Below are 20,902 nucleotides of genomic sequence, written 5' to 3'. Positions count from 1 at the left end.
TTGTTCCTTCCAAACCTGCTCCAGTACCTGATGTATGACAAGTGCTTGGTAGATATTGATTTATTAAATTGAAATCATATGAAACTATTGTTTTCTGACCATAGATTATCCTGCAACTGGTCTGTAACTGGTTCTAGAGTTATTTTCTGTGCAGAGTGAATGAATACATTATCTTCCTCAAAATAATTTTGAGAAAGGATTTCACCTAGACAGATGGGAAAGCCCTGGATTTAGTAGTCTAACATGGATGCACTTAAGATTTCTGGGTAATTCTTCATCTTCAATCACATGTGTGATTTTGCAAGTTGATTTAGTTGCTTGGGAACCAGGCCATACTTTTAAGAAACTCTGAAGCAACATTGTACCGTTTGGCTCATTTTGTCCTTGGACTTCACTCAGACAGGATTTGTCTAGAATGTCTTTGACCCTGGCTGCAGGTTGCCAAGATTTTGTTTCAAGCTTCTGTCACTTCCTTAGTAAATTACTGTAGCCGTCTCTTGGCAGCACCTTAGGGACTCATCCTGATTTTTCAGCTTATAATTTGTTTTAAATGTGGTCAATTTTACTGTCTTCATCTTCTTTATTATTTAGTGTTATTTTTGAGTGTGTATAGTTGTAACTGGATACTGAAAAGTTTAACACTCATATTTTAAGCTGTGCCCTGGCTTACTAACTGCCTTTAGGACATGCCTTTTGCATGAGAAACCATAAACTGTAAAGGTATCCTCTTGAGCATTTGTGATTCCTGGCCATTTCTTATTACCTTGGGTAACAAGAGGAAGGTTATATTATCCATCAGTCTTACATTGTACTGTTTGTTCTCAAGCTGGTTTTCAGAAGTCATGTTAAAAAGTGCTTATCAGGATAACTTATGAGAATGACCGGTGTGTTTATACTGTGAACTTTCTGACCTCCTCTTTTAACCTATTAATAGTCTGAAAAATTAACAATCAGCAACTGAAAAGTTCCCCCAGTCCAAAAAAAAAAAAAAAAACTAGGATAGGGGTCAGAATCTTCCTAACTTTATTTATTTATTAAGATTTATTTATTTGAGGGGCCAGCCTGTGGAGCAGCAGGTTAACACCGTGTTCTGGGGCTCTGGTATCCCATGTAGGCACTGGTTCGAGACCTGGCTGCTCCACTTCCTGCCCAGCTCTCTGCTATGGCCTGGGAAGGCAGTGGAGGATGGCCCAAGTCCTTGGGGACCTGGAGGAAGCTCCTGGCTTCGGATTGGCGCAGCTTTGGCCGTTGTGGCCAATCGGGGGAGTAAGCCATCGGATGGAAGACCTCTCTCTCTCTCTCTCTGCCTCTCCTCTCTCTGTGTGGTTCTGACTTTCAAGTAAAATAAATAAATCTTTTTTATTTGAAAGGTAGATTTAGAGATAGCTCTGAAACTCTTCCATACACTAGTTCCCTGCTCAAAATGGCCGCAACAATCAGAGCTGGGCCAGGCTGAAGCCAGGAGCCAGGAACTCTATGTGGGTCTACGATGTGGGTAACAGGGACCAAAGCACTCTTGACGTCTTCCACTGCTTTGCCAGGTACATGATCAAGGAGCTGGATAGGAAGTAGAGCAACTGGGATTTGACCAGTTCTTGTAAGGGATGCTGGCATCACAGGTGATAGCTTAACATGCTGAGCCCCGATGCTGGCCCATCCTCCTAATTTTAAAATAAAAGTAAATTCACTGAATCACAGCCATTGCCTTCTATCCTATTTGAAGGACAAAGAGGACTACAGTCAATCTGAAATCTATCTAAAATATTTATTGGTTCTAATATAAACAGAACTTTAAAGACCTAGGCCATTTGAGATGTGTTATGTTAAAATAAACTTGGGTTAAAAATGCCTCTTAATAAGGCCAGCGCCGTGGCTCACTTGGTTAATCCTCCGCCTGTGGTGCCAGCATCCCATATGGGCGCCAGGTTCTAGTCCGGTCCAGCTCTCTGCTGTGGCCCAGGAAGGCAGTGGAGGATGGCCCAAGTGCTTGGGCCCCTGCACCCGCATGGGAGACCAGGAGAAAGCACCTGGCTCCTGGCTTTGGATCGGCATAGCTCCGGCTGTTGTGGCCATTTGGAGGATGAACCAACGGAAGGAAGACCTTTCTTTCTATCTCTCTCACTGTCTAACTCTATCTGTCAAATAAAAAAAAAAAAAGAATCTTAATGAAGAATGGGATGGGAGAGGGAGTAGGAGGTGGGATGGGAGTGAGGGTGGGAGGGCAGGTATGAAGGGAAGAACTGCTAAATTCCCAAAGCTATACCTATGAAATTTATATTTATTAAATCTTTCTAAAAATAAATATACTTGGGGATTTTTAGCTGTTCTATCAATACTATTTTAAATGAGGAGTAAATTACACAGAGATTCTGTGTACATTGTTCTCTATAAGCTAGCATGTTTCTCTTGTAAAATATAGTCTGTTGGTCAAGTGTTATTCTGACATTTTTCTATAAAATATGCAGTAATTATCAGTTCAGTCATGAGTCCTTTTGGAACCAGGTTGGAATTAACCTACAGATCAGTATACATGCAATTGGCCATTTCCTGCATTACTCAGCACTATACTGATTTTCCTAATTACCCATCAAAAATTTGGTAAAATTTAGGACTGTTTCATAAATCCCCTACCCTGTTTTTTAGGAATTAATAAAGTATCCTGAGATTTTTTTGAGAGGCTTCACTTACTCCAGAAATACATTTGTAAGAAGATAATTGTGTGGGAAATAAGGATACTGTAAGGCTAATGTTTTTCGAAATCTAATTACATATATCATTAACATAAGTTTCATTCTGTTGTGATGAAAAGTAAGTCTGTAGAAAAATCACCTGACTTTGCTTCTCTGTGGTTATCCTTTGTTATTGGTGTTTAAATGAGAGTTAATAGGACCTGAGTATATAGTTCTTCTATCCAACATGATAAATCTTTGGCCTTGGATTGACAGATGTTTGCTTGGGATTTTGCATTTCTTTTGTTGCTGCTGATAAGTTTCTTAAAATAGTAGGATACACATAACGTAAAATTTGCCAACTTTTAAAATCTTTTAAATTTATTTTCATTTTATTTGAAAGGCAGACAGAGACAGAGATTTCCCTCTACTGGTTCACTCCCAAATGCCTGCCATAAGTAGCCAGGGCTGGGCCAGGCTGAAGCCAAGAGACTGGAACTCCATCCGGGTCTCTCAGGTGGGTGGCAAGGATTCAAGAACCTGAATCTGCTGCCTCCCAGGAGGCACATTATCAGAAGCTAGATTGGAGGTGGAGGAGCCAGGACTTGAACCAAAGCACTCCATTATGTGAATGTGGGCCCAAGTAATATCTTCACTGCTGTGCCAAACTCCTGCCACCACCTTAACCATTTTTAAGTATACAGTTCAGTGGGATAAAGTACATTTGCATTGTTGAGCAACCGTCACCACTGTGTATCTCCAGAGTGGTTTCATCATCCCAAGATTAAATTCCTGCACCTTAAGCACTCCTTCCTGAGAGTACTTACCCACACAGGGGTGGCATGGAGCACACCTGTTCCTGTGCTGTATGCTTTGCACTATGGCATCAATGTATTACCTGGCAGCATTGGACAGTGGAGAGCCTGGCCTATTTGATACTTACATATGTGAAAAATTGAAAAACCTGCACTTTTATGATAGAATCACGACCTGAGAGGCACTGAGATCTCTCACTGATTCACTTCTTGGGGATACTTGAAAATGACTGCTGTGGGTAGGCTTTGACCTTGATTAGTGAGCCTCCATAGGTGGCTATGGCTAAGAATATTTGTGGGTCTCCACATCTGTGGTATACTGGAGATGGGCAGATTGATATGATTAATTCTAGGAAGGCTTGGTCTGTTAAGAATGATTCTCTACTACCAATGAAGTTAGTCAAAACTTTTTCATATTACATGCATCAAACAGCTCTGTTCATAGTACTAGAAATAACTGAATATGGTTTTTAAGGAACTGGTTACTCTGTCTCACTGGCACTGTAAGTCATGTGGTGATCACCTTTCCTTCTTTGCCTTTGGAGCTAGGAATTTCAGAGTTTGTGGTTGACCTTTGGGGAACAACCTCATCCCTAGCTTCTCTTTGTATTCTCCTTCTCCTGCTGCTTGGCTTTGGTTTTTCTTTATTGTAATAGTCAGCTCCATGACAGACGCCACCCCTCTACTCCTGGTCATCCCCTGCCATCTTCCTGCCTACCACACTCCTCCCGGCACTGTCAAGCTGCTCTTTGCTTGTATGGTTCCTGGCTTGTAACTCTTCTCCCCAGTCTTCCTCCTTGTCAGTTTCTTCAGCTCACTTATCAGCCACAACCCTCTGCTGACACATTCTTCTCCACTCTGTAAAATTGATAGATACCTCCCCTGTGGCCTGCTGCCCCCACTCAAGCTTCTGTTATTGCACCTAGGAAAATTTACTGAACTCATTTCTTCCCTAGTCTACCTCTGCCTGACCACAGGCAGGGACCAGATCTTATTGTTCTGTGAATCCCATGTGCTTTGCACATGATGCAAGGAGAGGAGGAACGAATTAAGCAGTGGCAGATAAGCAAAAGAAAGAATTTAAAAGTAGCCAGGGAGTTTGCAATATGGATAATCAGTGACCTTTGTGAGTCTTCCAAGGGAGAGTGAGGAGCGTCTGATTGTGTTAGAAGGAACTTGTGAGCAAAGTTGAGAGAAGTAAGGATGGGTAGAGAGAGAAGAGGTAGAGGAACAGGAACAGGGAGCCAGATAGTAAAAGGGAGATGGACAAGAAGAGAGGGGAAACCGAGTGAGTCGAGTGCTGCTCGCCAGGGAGAATGAGGGTCTGTGGTGCCCTCCCGTGGTGTACCCTGAGGGATGGTTCCTCAGGTGGCTGATCCAGGTGAAGGTAGCATGTCTTCCACTTAAGTTTTCCCGGCCTTGAAATCTTGTTTTGGGAAAAGTCTGTATTTGCTTCATGGAAATTCTTAGCGTCTCTTGTTTGGTGTTTACTGTACATCTGCTTTTTGTTAAAAATATCTGTTTATGTGGGCATGTCCCTGTCTTTTGATTTGTGTCTCTTAAATGGCACACACAGTGTCCTGTGCAGAGTAATGTTTCATAAATGCTTGAGGGTTTTTGTTTGATTGCTTTTTTATTTTCATGACATCTAAATTATAAACTAATAATGCATCTTAAATAACATGAGCTCAGACAAAATCATTTTGTTCAACTCTTTAAATTCTGAGTTTTTTCTTATGAATTTTATATCGTAGATGGAAAAACCCAGCCCTCCCACCCCCAGGACTGCTGCAGTCCATCATCTCTGATTCAGGCTTTGTTTCTGCCTTTCCCTTGAAGCAGCTCATTCTCTCCACCTGAACACTGTTTTTGAGGGTTCATATTTTTTCTTAATAAAGATTCACTGTTAGCACCACTTTTTCTTCCTAGCCCTTGCTGATACCTGTCTGCCTGCTTCAGAAAACTGATGCCCACTCTGCCCCATGTGCCCTCGATCCTGGTGAGTGGAGCAGGATGATGCAGGATCTCATCACACTTCTCAAGATGTTTCACAAAGGGAAACTTAAGAATTCTTTGTTTCTGGAGTTTTCCATTTAGTACTTTTGTGCCATAGCTGATCATGGGTTGCTGAAACTATAGCAAGCAAAAATATGGATGGGGCACAGGGCGGAGGGGCGAGGTGGGGAGAGTGACAAGAGGAGGCTTGCTGTGTGTTTCTTTGTTATGAGGTGAACAATACAACAAGGCTGTGCTTTCAGAAATTCCGATAGTTGTATTTACGGAAATAGAAAGAACTTGCCCAATATTGAAAATCTTTCTGCAGGTAACTTAACATTTTGAAGGGTGTGGTATTCGGAGCCAAAGGTATACCGCACCATCCAACCCATACTTGTACTGGCCCAACAGCTGTTCTTCTGAATGGCTCCTGATTTTGGCTGAATTATGGAATTCCTACAGGGGAAAGAAGACTCTCAATTTTTATACTTCCTGTACAGTTTATCTACAATCCAAATTTAGCAGATTGTCAATAAATGTGTTTAAAGAAGTTTGCTTGAATGTGTGTCACAGTCTTTCTCTGAGGACAGATGAGTGGATAGCCAAAATGGCAAGTTACAAGTTGTCTTGAATTTTCATTTTAAAAAGAACTCAGGCTTCCTTTAAAGTTTTGTGGAGACTGAATGACAGTTTTGAGCTGAAATTCAGTGTTATACAAGGAGTCAGGCAGCTTGGATTCGCATTCTGGTTCACCCACTATAAGACCTGAGACCATTAGCACACTTATTGATAACTCCACTGAACTTTTGCCTTCCTCAGAGCATCCTTGAGCTGCTCCAAGTAGATGGGAGAATGGGAAAGTGCATGAAAACTATGGTGGATTGTCCAAAAATAAGTTATTCCCAAACAGATGCCTCCATTCTGAATGCATAGGACAATTGACAATGTGATTTCCCATCCTAATGCCTGCCTAATAATTAGTATATGGACGTGTTGGGCTTTAGCTGTTGAGCTTTTAAATAATTGAATACTGGCAAAAGTTTTAAAATTACTTTTAATTTTATTTATTTGCAAGGCAGAGAGACAGAGAAGGAGAGGGAAAAAGATCTTTCATCTACTGGTTCACTCCTCAAATGCGGGCAACAGTCTATGCTGGGCCAGGCTAAAGTCAAGAATATGGAACTCATTCCAGTCTCCCTCATGGGTGGTACTTGTACCATTACTTGATATCTCCCATGGTGCATATTAGAAAAAAGTTGGAGTGAGAGACAGCTGGGACTCAAACCCTGGCACTTTTATAGAGGATGTAGATTTCCCAAGTGGCATCTTAAAACTACTGTACCAGCACAACCTATAGAAAAAAGTAATTGTAAAAAAAAAATTTGTAACTGCAGTATTGAGCATCATTTAAATTTTAATAAATAGAACTGCAGTCTTTTAATTATATATGAGCTTTTAAAAAGTTGAAGATGCTTTGAGAGGGAAGATTAAAAAATAGAAATTTGAGGGCGGACCAGTGAATATCATTTCTTAAAGAATTGGGTAATCTTTGGAAGACTCCTTTAATATGTGAAATCTGTTTAATTGTAAGTTTATGTAAGCATACATCTGTTTCACAAATCCTCTTTGGCCTTATTGGGTGCAGGTTCTCTAAAATCCCTGAGGAGGTAGTTAACGGATGGATTATTGAAGAACAAAGTAGGCTGCTTAGGTTTCAAAGCCTGATGCATTGAGGGAGATATCCATTGTTGCTGCAGCCTCACACCAGAGTTCAAGTCATTAACCATGAACCTACTCTGCCACAGATTCCGAGTCGGAGCAGTCCCTGAGTAGGCTGGAAGCAGTGACAGCACAGTCCCTGGACAAGGAAGGACAGCACCTGAGCAGTTGCAGACCCAGGATGTCTGAGGGGAAGGACTGTGGCGGTGGAGATGCTCTCTCCAATGGCATCAAGAAGCACAGGTAGGGGACCCTGTAACACTGACTGCAGCTGGCTTTCTGTTGTAACATAAATTTGGCTTCTTGAAGAGGTGTATTATGTATTGGGTATCTGTACTACCATAACACCTCCGTGAAGGGATTGTAACTTCAGTACTTCCCTCTTCATTCATTGAAGATACTATCACAGTAATTGTAGGAACAAGGCACATTTGGGTTTTGGCGGCTACGTCCTCAGGGAAGCATTTAAGTCCTTTGGTTGGCGATTTAGAAAGGTTATTCAGAACTACCTATTGAAATAGATGCGTGTTCCCTTTTTCATCTTTTATGACTCTGCCTCCCAATGCTATTTTAGTTTCTAGTTATCTGATCTGATCTTGGTTTTGTTAAGAATGAATGGTAATATTGGCAGCCCATTGACATGGATTAGTTAAATTTAAAGTTATTCAGACCCAGAGTTTGCTGAACATACCTGTTTTATACTGTCTCATAGCGTTAGTGTAGTTTTATTCCCTTGCTGGTTTAGTCCTAGAGGTTGTCCCAATTGAATGCAGTGTAACAGACACCTCAGGTCTCTAGTTTCAGCACATGTTTACAGACACAGAGGCTTATGTATGTACTGGTACTCATATCGTAAAATACCTTGTAAATTGTAATTATCAGTGCAGGAAGGATCATGCTGTCATCATAAAAATCATTTTTGGGTAAGGAGTTATAAATGGTTGATTTCTACAGGACAGCTGTTTGTTTAATAGTCGGAGATTGTGTAACTCCATTTTTGTATACTACAGTTTTAGCCACAACTGGTCTCAACTGTTCTAGAAAAAGCAAATACATCACTTCTCTGGTTTATGAACATTTCTCATGTAAACAAAAAGTCTGTTTATAATTATTTCTAAATGATAGTTTGAGTAATTAAGAGAAAGGCAATATTTTTTTGTTGGGTTAGAGGCTGTTATATGAACTTGCTGGTAAATGGTTGTCTTTGAGTTCACCATTGTACATTTTGTGACTGCCAGTGAATGTCTTTCCTGATTTCCTTTTGCAGTCACTGTGAGCTCTGCTGAAGTCCAGGACATGGACTACCCAACAGTAAACCTGAGTGGTCTACTAGGTTCTAAAGAGCAGGCAACCTTTAACTCAGCACAGATGAGAGTACTTCTAAGTGTTTGTGGGAAAACAGAATTAAAAGATAAGTTTATTATGGTGCAGATATTTTTTGAAATCCATGCATAGTTTTTCATTAACATACATTTTCCATGAACTTTTTGAATTACTCTCATACATCATGCCAACCCAGTGAGAACACAGGTTAGTTAACAGATGAGATCTTTGAAAAGTTCCCAGAAGTATACGGATACTGGCTATAATTATGAAAATACCAGTGTGAACTCAGTCCTTTGATGCTGTCCATGCTGTGACTTGGGGTTTCTTGGCTGATTTTCAGGACCTGGAAGCCCTTTTGTATGTATGCTACTGTCATGACAATAGTTATTTTACAAAGTTACATCATATTCATATATTCTATATTCCCTTTTAGTTAAAGCCAAAATGGTACAGATGTGAAAGCTAAGATGAAAATGTTCAAAAAAAAATGAAATTAGGACATATCACTAAGGAAGAATACAAAAAAATGCAACTAAATAGGGATCTAACCAGAAAAGCTAAAGTAATAAACAAGATGCATCTGTTAAAAAAAAAGTTACTGATTTTATTTAAAAGTGCTCTTCCATTCACTGGTTCACTCCCCCAAGGCCTATAGCAGCTAGGGCTAGAACAGGCCTAACCAGGAGCCCAAAATTCCATCCAGGTCACATACATGGGTGGCAAGGACTTAAGTACTTGAGCCGTCATCTACTGTCTCCCAGGTGTGCGTTTGTAGGAAGCTAGAACCAGAAGTGGAGCTGGGACTTGAACCCTCATATGGGATGTAGGTGTCCCAAGCAGCTTCTTAACTGCTCTGCCAAATGCTCATCCCACAATGGACTAGTTTTACAAAGTAGCTTTTACAGTAGTTTCTAAAAAGCTGGTTTTTTTCCATAAAGTACTCCTCTAGTTAAATTAACAGTAAATACTAAATATAATTAAAAAGTTAAATTTTACAATAGGGAAAACATTGCCTGTGTTATCAAATCTCTCTTGCCTGCACCCTAAATTGCATTATTAGTAATCTGTGTTTATAACAGGCAATTATTATATTGCTATGGATAATTTGTATTGGTTTTTGTTTTGGTGATGTTTTAGAAGATGGGGAATGGCCTAAAGTGATCATGTACTTTAAATCTTCTATTTTACCCTTAAAGTTTCTGTGAAATATGTCTTGACTTTGCAATATATTTTTTTAATATTGAAAAATAATTTACTCACTAACTTTCTAGTGAAAAGTCTTGACTCACCACTATCCCATACTACCAGTTTACCTCTTGCCTGTTAAATACATACTTTATAATTTAGGAAGAGAGATGTGGGAGTATATTATAAAATGTAGGAAAGAAAGAAAATGTATATTTTTAATGGGAAATGAAAATACTTACTAATTATGGTTCACATATAAAAGATTAAATCCTGGCCAAATTAATTTGCTAATACAGTAGAACAAGAGTTTTCAACCTTTGTTTTTTTTAAGCTATGTAACCATTTTTGCAATAGAAATTTAATTTAGAAATTGCTAAAAAAAAAAAAAGCCACCATCTTCATTTGATGGCACCTTTTTCCAGAAAATATATCAACTTGCTTTATGTAAATGAGTCTACACCATGTTGTTGTCTGGTTTATCTTTAGGGGACTGAATTGTCATCTTGACTGCATTCTATAGGAGAAATCTCTGCACTTGAACATAATTTATTAAATTTATTATGAGTGCTCATCTTCTAATGTGTTAGACATTTTGCCCAAGGTGTTATATTTGGTACCTTTTATTTTTTAAAGGATTATTTATTTATTTGAGAGGCAGATAGAGAGACAGAGAAAGAGGTCTTCCATCTTCTGGTTCACTTTCCAAGTGGCCACAATGGCCAGAGCTGAGCCAATCTGAAGCCAGGAGCCAGGAGCTTCTTTAGAGTCTCCCATGTGGGTACAGGGGCCCAAGCACTTGGACTATCTTCCCTGCTTTCCTAGGCCATTATCAGGGAGCTAGATGGGAAGTAGAGCAACTGGGACTTGAACAGGCGCCCATATGGGATACCAGTGCTACAGATGGTGGCTTAACCCGTTACACCACAGCACTGGCTCTTGGTAAAGATACTGATATTTATTTCAACCATGTCATTTGATACTGGATAAAGGGTACTAATGTGGAGTATGTTAGTCAGAATCTGAAAATGTTGGATTCATGTTAGGATTTTATAAATGTCATTTACTGTATAAATAGCATTTATAGATTAAAGGAGAAGCCATATAATCATCCTAATAGATTGAAAAAGTCAGTACAATTAAATTGCTATTTATAATTAATAAGTATTTTAGCTAACCACAGTAGAAGAGAATCTCTTTAGCCTGGTTGAGTTACAACAATTTGCTTGATGAGATATTCAAACAGTTCTTACAAGATGCCTGCTCTTACCATTTCTATGCAGTATTGTTTGGAGGCATAGCACACACCCACAATTTAGAAATAAACAAAATTGTCATTACCCATAGGTGATGGTGTGTGATTGTCTGCTTAGATAGCTTATAGTATCCGTAGAGAAGTCATTAGAGTTAGTACGAAAGTTTGGTAGGATTACTTTATAAAATCAGCCAGGAACTGCGAATAAAACTGGGATAAAGAGGTATTTTAGAACAGGTATTAAAAAGCTACATACATGGAAATAAATCTTAACAACAAACTTACTGAAAGACACAAAACTTACTGGAAAGAAAAATTCATTATCACAAAAATGTTCTGCTGAATTGATCTGTATACTCAATGTAATTTTAATTAAAATCACAATGTCCTTTTCCATGGAAGGTGGAAATTGGATTCCAAAATGTATATTTGAGTACAAAGGACTTTGAGGAGTCAAGATACCGCTCAGGAGTCCGGTCAAAGGAAAACAAGGCAGTTTCCCCGCCAGATGTCTAAGTTGATGATGAATCTTTAGTGTGGAATTGTCCTACAGGCAAACTGACCTATGGGATGGAACAAAAAGTCCCGGGGACCCCTACATGTAAGGAAACCTAGTATATGTGATAGCACTAACACCACAGTTAGTTACGGAAAGAACGGATGGTTTGCTTAATGGCATTTGATTATTCCCTTGATCTGGAAATAATACATACATATGAAGTCTAGATGAATTGGACACTTACATGTAAAAGAGTAAAGTTAAATACTTTTCATCTGAGTGTAAACTAAAGCCTTCTATAGCAAATGTGGCTAAACATCTCAAAGGTTTATTTTGCTGAAATGGTAGGAGTCCAGATGATTATTTAGCTTTATTCCATTCATCACTGCTTTAGAGTTGAATTTGTAGGAGCCCCAGTAAAAGGAGTAAAACAGTTGCCTTCTGTGTATGAGGAATGCATACATGGAATGCACTGACAGATTGAAGTCAAGCAGAGATTGCAAACACCAGCTAATACAGTATCTTCCAGGAGATAAGATTAGATTAAGAAAATGGTGGTGGTGGTGGTAGTAAATAAAAAGTATTCCATTCTGGGCCGGCGCCGAGGCTCAATAGGCTAATGCTCTGCCAGCACACCGGGTTCTAGTCCCTGTCGGGGCGCCGGATTCTGTCCCGGTTGCCCCTCTTCCAGGCCAACTCTCTGCTGTGGCCCGGGAGTGCAGTGGAGGATGGCCCAAGTACTTGGGCCCTGCACCCCATGGGAGACCAGGAGAAGCACCTGGCTCCTAGCTTCAGATCAGCACGGTGTGCCATTGGAGGGTGAACAAACGGCAAAGGAAGACCTTTCTCTCTATCATTCTCTCACTGTCCACTCTGCCTGTCAAAAAAAATAAATTAATTTAAAAAAAATATTCCATTCTGAATATATTTAATCAGTAGAATAAAACCACCTTGGTTTTGAAGTGTTACTCCTCACAGATATGGTCTGCCTCGGACTTGATTAGGTCAGTGTGCACGTTTAGTAATGATTCACCCCACCCAAAGATCCCATGGCTCCCTGGGCAGAAAAACTGTCTGTCAGGACACTTTTGGGGTAACTCCTGCTTGTTACATAGTGATGAGCACTGAATCAACATCTCTTGAGTTTCAAAAGGACCCAGGAGGTTCGAAGGGCTGCAGTGAGCAGTGGTCCAGAGAGCTTGGGAGTCTGCTGCCCTCATCCCACCCTGTCTTTTCCCTGCCCCTGAGTATATACTTGTCCTGAAGGCAGAGGACTGCAGTGAGAAGGGTCATCACTAGAGGCTAAGCAGCTGTGCTCTGGGCTCTGCCTCTTTAGACAACCAGCGCACAGGCCGGCCTCAGCCAACCCAAGGGAGGAAATATCTGTCGGTATCAAGGGGCAGGCAGTGGAGCTCTGAGAGCAGTAACCAGGAAAGACGATGCTTGATACTCTAAGAGGCATGGAGGTTGGGCAAGGGTCCCACTGCACTGCCAAGTAGGCAGACCGTTGGCAGTCCTGAGATTGGGAGTGTCAGTTGTCAGAGGCCAGTGGAGGTTGGGACACTTTGGCAAGGAGGGTGGCAGTAGCTGAAGGAGAGGACAAAAAAAAAAAAAAAAACAGACCACGCTGATTACATGTGACATCCCTCTCTCCTACAGAAATAAATTTGGCGATTTCTCAATAAATAAAAGTGCCAGCTGGGCAAGTGCGGGCTAGTCATCCAGCAGATATCTTTTCTAAAACTAACAGCTGGTAGGCCATGGGATCCCTTGGGGTGTGTGAGAAAATTTTTAAAAAGGTGCTTGGAGTCTAGATTCATGATCACTTACTTCACAAATTCAGATGGGTTGCTGAGTTTATTGTCAGAAATTACTCTAGGAAGACTGTGAGACATCTTTCCACAGAACATTCACCTTGGCCTGTGGTGGTTTAAAAAGCAAATAGTCGGGGCGCTGAATTTCAGTTGTTCCTCTTCCAGTCCAGCTCTGCTGTGGCCTGGGAAGGGAGTGGAAGATGGCCCAGGTGCTTGGGCCCTGCACCCACATGGGAGACCAGGAGGAAGCACCTGGCTCCTCGCTTAGGATCGGCACAGCGTGCCGGCCGTAGCGGCCATTTGGGCAGTGAACCAACGGAAGGAAGACCTTCCTCTCTCTGTCTATAACTCTCTCTGTCTCTATGCAGAAAAGAAAAAAAAAAAAAAAAAAGCAAATAGAGGAATGACTCTGGGAGCAAAGGCTGAGGCTCAGAGTCTCACAGGCCCACCTTTGTTATCCTGCTGCTAATCCTGGACACATTACTTTGGCAGCCTGAGGCTCTTTAAAACCTTTGGAAAGAGCCGGCGCCGTGGCTCAATAGGCTAATCCTCCGCCTTGCAGCGCCGGCACACCGGGTTCTAGTCCCGGTCGGGGCACCGATCCTGTCCCGGTTGCCCCTCTTCCAGGCCAGCTCTCTGCTGTGGCCAGGGAGTGCAGTGGAGGATGGCCCAAGTGCTTGGGCCCTGCACCCGCATGGGAGACCAGGATAAGCCCCTGGCTCCTGCCATCGGATCAGCGTGGTGCGCCGGCTGCAGCTACCGCGGCGGCCATTGGAGGGTGAACCAACAGCAAAAGGAAGACCTTTCTCTCTGTCTCTCTCTCACTGTCCACTCTGCCTGTCAAAAAAAAAACTTTGGAAAGCCACAAAGTCTTCTTAGAGTCTTCTGTAAGCAAATGATGGTGAGAACACTTTCACCTGACTCTAAGGGCTTGCTCTAATCTGTTCTAGATCAGTGATGATTGTGGGCCAATAAGAGCAGTTTTCTAGGGTGGCCATAATCTGTAAAGCTATGTGTGAAAGAATAAAATAGCAAATAGCTAATGAGCTGATGATGTTTGCCAGGGGTATGAAGAAAAATAAAGAATGTATTTTCAGGCCTATCACCCAATCTTAACAACTTTGTATTATATTATGAATGTTTCGAACATGTCTTTTGAGAGAAAATTGTAATGAACCCTTTTCAGCATCATTCAGCTTCAGCGTTTATTGTTACATGTCCAACTTTGCTTTCTCCACACACCTCATCCACCACTTCCTCTGAATTGTAAAGATCTGATATACTCATTTTGTCTTTACCATTTTTTCAGGAAATAGTTTTTTGTAGACAAATAAGTTGTTTATGGTTTTCAAAATGATAGATGTTTCATGGAATGGCTAAATGAAGCTAAATAACACATGACCTATATACTTTGTTGAGATGAGAACACTTAAAAATCTGTTTCAAGTGATATTAACTGTGGCCATCATGCTGTTAAGTATATCTCCTGCACTTAGTCCTCCAAAAAACATGTAATGCTTCATGAATTTACTGGTCATCCTTGCACAAGAGCCACACTAATCTTGTGTGTGTCATTCTTAGTTTAGTATATGTCCTACCAAAGCAGGCTCTCATTTCATCTTTAAATAATTTTATGTATCTTTGAAAATATTGAGATACTCCCCTCCAAATCACAGTACTGTTACACATTTTAAAAAACTATCTTATGGATGGCATTTGTGACACAGTTGATAAAGCCACTGCCTGCAATGCAGGCATCCTTTATGGATGGCTGCTTGTGTCCCAGTTGCACCACTTCTGATACAGCTCCCTGTTAGTGACCTGGGAAAAGCAGTGGAAGATGTCTCCCTGTACCCACGTGGGAGACTCTGATGATGTTCCAGGCTTTGGCCTGGCTGAGCCATGACCATTGTGGCCATCTGGGGAGTGAACCAGCAGATGGAAAATCTCTCCCCATCTTGCCCTCTCTAATGTGACCCTCAAATAAATAAATAAATCTTAACAAATACTTTTTAAATATTTTCACATTTACTTGACTGTCTCATTCATGTTAATAAGGAAATGGAAAATCCACATTATCTAAATGCTCTAGCTAGAACTTTCAGTACCATGTTGAACAAAAGTGGTAAAAAGTAAGCATCCTTGTCTTGTTTCAAATCTTAGCTTCAGCTTTTCACCATTCAATACGACATTAGCTGTTGGCTAATTATATCTGACCTTTATTAAGATGATCATGTCATTTTTGCCCTTCATTTTGTTGCTATGGTGTGTTGCATCTTTTGATTTGCTTATGTTGAACTTTTAAGTCTCACTTGATCATGGTTAGTAATATTTTAATGTGCAGTTGGATTCAGTTTGCTAGTATTTTGTTGAGGATTTTTGCATCTGTGTTCATCAAGTATATTGGCCTGTAACTTTCTTTTTTGTTGTTGTTGTGTCCAGGTCTGGGTTTGATATCAGGGTTAATGCTGGCCTCATTCATTGAATTTGGGAGAATTCCATCCTCTTTTTGTTTTTTAAATAATTTAGGAAGGATTGGTATTAATTCTTCTTTAAAGGTTTGGTGAATTCATCAGTGAAGCTGTATGGTCTAGGCTTTTGCTTTGTTGGGAAATTTTTTACTATAGATTCAGTCTTGCTACTTGTTATTGGTCTGTTTAGGTATTCTCTTTTCTCATGATATCTTGTTAGGTGTATATGTGAAGAATTTGTCCACTTCCTCTAGGTTATTGAATTTTTACTCTATAGTTCATAGTAATCTCATTGTCAGTCTTTAATATTTCTGTATTGTCAGTAGTAATTTCTCCTTTTTTCTCTCTGTGTAATTGAATCTTTTTCTCTCCTTAGTTTGTCTAGTTAATTTTGTTTCTTTTCAAAGAGCCGGTTCTTTATTAATTTTTTGTATTTGTCTGCTCTGAATTTTATTGTTTCTTTCCTTCTACAGGTTTTGGATTTGATGTGTTCTAAGTTTTTCTAGTTCCTTGATGTGCAGTGACAGGTTGTTTAAGATCTTTCTGTATGTGAGTGTGTGTGTGTTTCTGCAGACATTGATTGCTGTAAACTTCCTTCTTAGTACATTTGCTATATCCCATAGATTTTAGTGTATTGTGTTGCCATTTTCATTTGTATCAAGAAATTTCTGGGGCCAGCACTGTGGCTCACTTGGTTAATCCTCTACCTGCTGCGCCAGCATCCCATATGGGCGCCGGGTTCTAGTCTTGGTTGCTCCTCTTCCAGTCCAGCTCTCTGCTGTGGCCCGGGAGGGCAGTGGAGGATGGCCCAAGTGCTTGGGCCCCTGCACCCGCATGGGAGACCAGGAGGAAGCACCTGGCTCCTGGCTTCAGGTCGGCACAGCACCAGCCATGGTGGCCATTTGGGGAGTGAACCAATGGAAGGAAGACCTTTCTCTCTCTCTCTCTCTCTCTCTCTCTCTCTCTCTCTCTCTCTCTCTTACTATCTATAACTCTACCTGTCAAACAAAAAAAAAAAATTAAAAAAAAAAGAAATTTCTAAATTTCTGACTTGATCCATTCACGAGTAAAGTTTTTAAATTTCCAGGTATTTGTGGTTTCCAAAGTTTTTCTTGTCATTGTTATCTAGCTATTACATGTGGTCAGAAAAGATACCTGATAGGATTTCTATTTGTTGAGACTTGTTTTGTGACCCATCATATGTCTTCCCTGGAAAATGTTCTATGAACTATTGAGAAGTTTGTGTATTCAGCTGTTGGGTGGAAAGTTCTGTATATATCTGTTAGGTCCAGTTGATCCTGGATGCAGTTTAACTCTTATGTTCTTTTTTGATTTCCTGTCTAGATAATCTGTTCATTTCTGAAAATGAGGTATGAAATTCTCTCACTATTATTGTGTTGGAGTCTATTGATACTTTACCTATTTGGGTGATCCAATATTGCTTGCATATGTATTTACAAGTTTTATTTCCTTCTGCCAATTTGAAGCCTTTCTCTTATATAATAATCTTCCAGGTGTCTTTATTTTTTATTTACAATCTATTTTATTTTTCATTTATTTATCATTTATTTGAAATGCAGGGAATTGAGGGAGAGAGAGCAACCTTCAGTGTGCTGGGTCACTCCTCAAATGCTCCCAGCAGCCAGGTCTGGGCCAGGCTGAAGCCAGACCCATAATTCCATCTGGTTCTGTTACACAGGTGGCTAGAACCCAAATACTTGGCCATCATCTGCTCCTTCCCATAGTGTGCATTAGCAGGAAACTGGATTGGAAGCAGAGTAGCTGAGACTTGAACCAGGCATTCCAGTATGGGATGTGGTATTTCAAGTGGCTTCTACAACACTGCACTAAACATCTGATCCACAGTTAGCATTTCCATGAGTTATTGGTTGAAAATGTTTTTTCCTGCATTTTTCATGAAAAAAGGCAATTCTTAGAGTTTATAATTCTTACTATACAATGAAAAATACATTTACTAAAAACCTTTAATAAACACTATTAAATACAATATCCTGTTAATTCTTGAATTTTTTGCACACATATGTATAAATTAATTTGAAGAAAAGTATAGGCTGTCCTTTATGTGTTGTCCAATGTGAAGTAATGCTATAACTTGTACTGAAACAGTATTTTACACTTTGTGTTTCTGTGTGGGAGCAAACTGATGAAATCTTTACTTAATATATACTAAATCGATCTTCTGTATATAAAGATAATTGAAAATGAATCTTGATTTGAATGGAATGGGAGAGGGAGCGGGAGATGGGAGGGGTGCGAGTGGGAGGGAAATTATGGGTGTGGGGAGCCATTGTAATCCATAAACTGTAATTTGGAAATTTATATTTACTAAATAAAAAAAAAGAAAAATATAGGTGAACTAGCAAAGCATAGTTACTAAGAGTTATTTGGGTTTGAATCCCAAGCTTTAAGATATTCCTGACCTTGTGCAAATTATAATTTCTTCACAACTGAACCTCTTCATTTGTAAAATGTGCATAATAATAGGAGTTATTTTGTTGGCTCACTGTAATAATTAAATTAGATCATCTGTGCAAACATACGTGGTGATTTTAGCTCATTAGCTGTCAGGTCATGTTAACAACTGATGAACCCCTGAGCAAAAGTGGGTCAATGGGAGTTTCATCCTTTCTCTTATGTGTTTGAATGAGTTTTGGAAGATTGTATTGTGCTTTTATTTAAAAAAAAAAGATTTATTTTTATTTTATTTGAAAGAGTTACAGAGAGAGATAGAGACAGAGTCCTTCCATCCGCTGGTTCAATCCCCAGATGGCCACAGCGACCAGAGCTGCACTAATCTGAAGCCAGGAGCTTCTTCCAGGTCTCCCACTTGGGTGCAGGGACCCAAGGACTTGGGCCATCTTCTACTGCTTTCCCAGACTATAGCAGAGAGCTGGATTGGAAGAGGAGCAGCCAGGACTAGAACCACAGTCCATATGGGATGCTAGCACTTCAGGCCAGGGCTTTAACTCGCTGCGCCACAGTGCCGGCCCCTGTATTGTGCTTTGAAACTGGAATTTTAGAAATAGCCGAAATGAAAGTATTGCTCTTAGAACACTTTTCTTTTGGTAAATGTAAAATAAGAAAAATTTGTCTGTATTTAAAACTAGTTTTGTATTTCCATTATAGTTTACAGAGAAATTTTCTACTATGGTTTAACTGAAACATGGATTTTTTTTCTTCTATTTAGAGTACAAACATATGGCTAGTCTGCACAAAGCTGGTTGCAAACTTACATTGTCAGAAAGTAAACAAGAGGTGACTAGAGGTTTTAAGCTCTGTTTTTGTTCCTAGGTCCCTTGATAGTACTTTCCCCATACAGAGGTCTCATTACTTTGTCTTTTTGATCCCTAGACTTTTTCAATCTCTTAGGTAAATATCCAATTTCTATTTCAAGTTTGCTTTATACACACTTACAATCCTCAAAATGTCAACAGAAAGAAACAGTTAAATATTTATTAGAATGCATATTCTTGCTTGGCATCTCCCTGCGTTTATAGATTTGCCCCTTCCCTGTCCCTGCTCAGACCTGTGTGTGCCTATGAGCTACTTTTCAGTGTCATGTAGTCTTTCTTAGTGGTCTGCCTTAACCCATGTTTACCTTGCCCACATTTTATGAGTCATAGATTAGGCATCTTGACTTCTGATGGTGTACAGATTTTGGTCTCTACAGATACATTAAAATATCCCTTTCCCTTTGGGCAGTGCCAGTCTAATCCTTGCCAAAAGGAGAAACTACCTCTGGGGACGTTGACTTCTTCTATATTGTTTGCTTTGCTTTGCTCAGGAGGAACTTACCCTTTTTTGGGAAGATGTCATTTTTTCTAAGAATTTTTTAAAAAGATTTTACTTATTTATTTGGAAGTCAGAAATATACAGGAGGAAGAGGAGAGAGACTGACAGACACTCACTGGTTCACTCCCAACATGGCTGCAATGACCAGTGCTGGGCCAGGCCAAAGCTAGGAGCTTCTTTCGGGTTTCCTACATGGGTGCAGGAGCCCAAGTACGTGGGCCATCTTCTGCTTTCCCAGGCACGTTAGTGGGCAGCTGGATTGGAAGTGGAACAGCCGATTCTCAAGCTGTTGCCATTATGCAATGCCGGCACTGTAGATGGAGGCTTAATTTTCTACACTGCAGTGCCAGCCCCAATTACAGGATTTATAGGTTACATAGCTTAGGGAAGTGATTGTTTTTAAAAACCCATAGAAGTTCTTTGAAGTTTCCTCTGTTTGCCTTGCAGCTTTACAATCTTCAGGGGGAAAATAGTATATGTACAACTCCTTTCAAAACATACCATATAAAATGTGATATAGCCTCATTGTCTCGGGTATAATCTGCTATTCTGTCATGTTGCTTTAGAACAGTGTTGAGGCCGGATTTCCATCTTACTGTGGTTAATACTCTCTAAGTCAGTACTCTGTTAATGTGGTAGTGCCTTGCATTAGTTAAACACACTGGTTCTCAGCTAGGGTGTGATGCTACCATGTCTGACAAATGTAGAAAATGTAAATGACTTGAAATGAGAATGCGCACACTTTTAAGGTACAGATAAGGGGTTGAGCCTAATGTCCTACCAATGCCAAAGCACAGCTTTGGGAGACACATAGCATTCAACAGTGGGGCAGCCAGCAGTTCACAGCATAGGAGGCCCCCTTAGAGAGTGTATGAGCATGGACCCTGCAATGTTTGTTGTTTTACTATCGTGCTTCAGTGATTGGAGTCTTTGAATACCTTAATTATATTGTCAGAATTTTCTAGTGGGTGAAGGTGCACTATGGTCATGAGACAGTAGTGTGCTTCCTCTTGAGAGTTTGGTTCTGGTCCTGTGATTTAGAATAGTGCTGTTGTTTGAGCATAATTTGGGTCCCCTCCTCATGCAGACATTTAAACCCCAGAGTCCTATGTTAACAATTAATAGGTTAATCTCAGTTTGTTAGATTAAGGCTGGACACTTGATTCAATGATGGTATGTTGAAGGTGGCCTTAGTGGGAGGTCTTTAGGTCATGGGCTGCGGCTTATTGTACATGCAGAGTTCTGCCCAGCTGTCTGTTTGCTGGCCTACCAGGTGATCCTCCCTCCACAGGCCTTTGGTCATCCACTGCCCTTATTAGTGTGGCCACCTAATCTGGGACC

The 20,902-nt window shown here is 40.3% G+C and overlaps 1 protein-coding gene and 1 non-coding gene across 6 annotated transcripts in view; one reads left to right on the top strand and one right to left on the bottom strand.

Moving 5' to 3' along the window:
* The window catches only part of OSBPL1A (oxysterol binding protein like 1A), a 229,282-nt gene that overhangs the window by 151,860 nt on the left and 56,520 nt on the right, over positions 1–20,902 (top strand). For 3 of the 5 annotated variants that reach the window (XM_062201480.1, XM_062201482.1, XM_062201484.1), the window contains one exon: positions 7,285–7,441. The exons of 1 other annotated variant lie outside the window; for it this stretch is intronic. In XM_062201480.1, the coding sequence (XP_062057464.1) occupies positions 7,285–7,441 (157 nt within the window). Of the gene's footprint in view, positions 1–7,284; positions 7,442–20,902 lie in introns of those variants that run through there. One more of the 5 variants, XM_062201485.1, reaches the window with a different exon arrangement.
* On the bottom strand, positions 14,781–14,885 carry LOC133767351 (U6 spliceosomal RNA). The gene has a single exon (XR_009866839.1). It is a non-coding gene; the product is annotated as a U6 spliceosomal RNA (small nuclear RNA).

This window comes from Lepus europaeus, chromosome 9 (assembly GCF_033115175.1).
Source record: "Lepus europaeus isolate LE1 chromosome 9, mLepTim1.pri, whole genome shotgun sequence".
Classification (NCBI taxonomy): Eukaryota; Metazoa; Chordata; class Mammalia; order Lagomorpha; family Leporidae; genus Lepus; species Lepus europaeus.
This window is presented reverse-complemented; position numbering and strand designations above follow the sequence as displayed.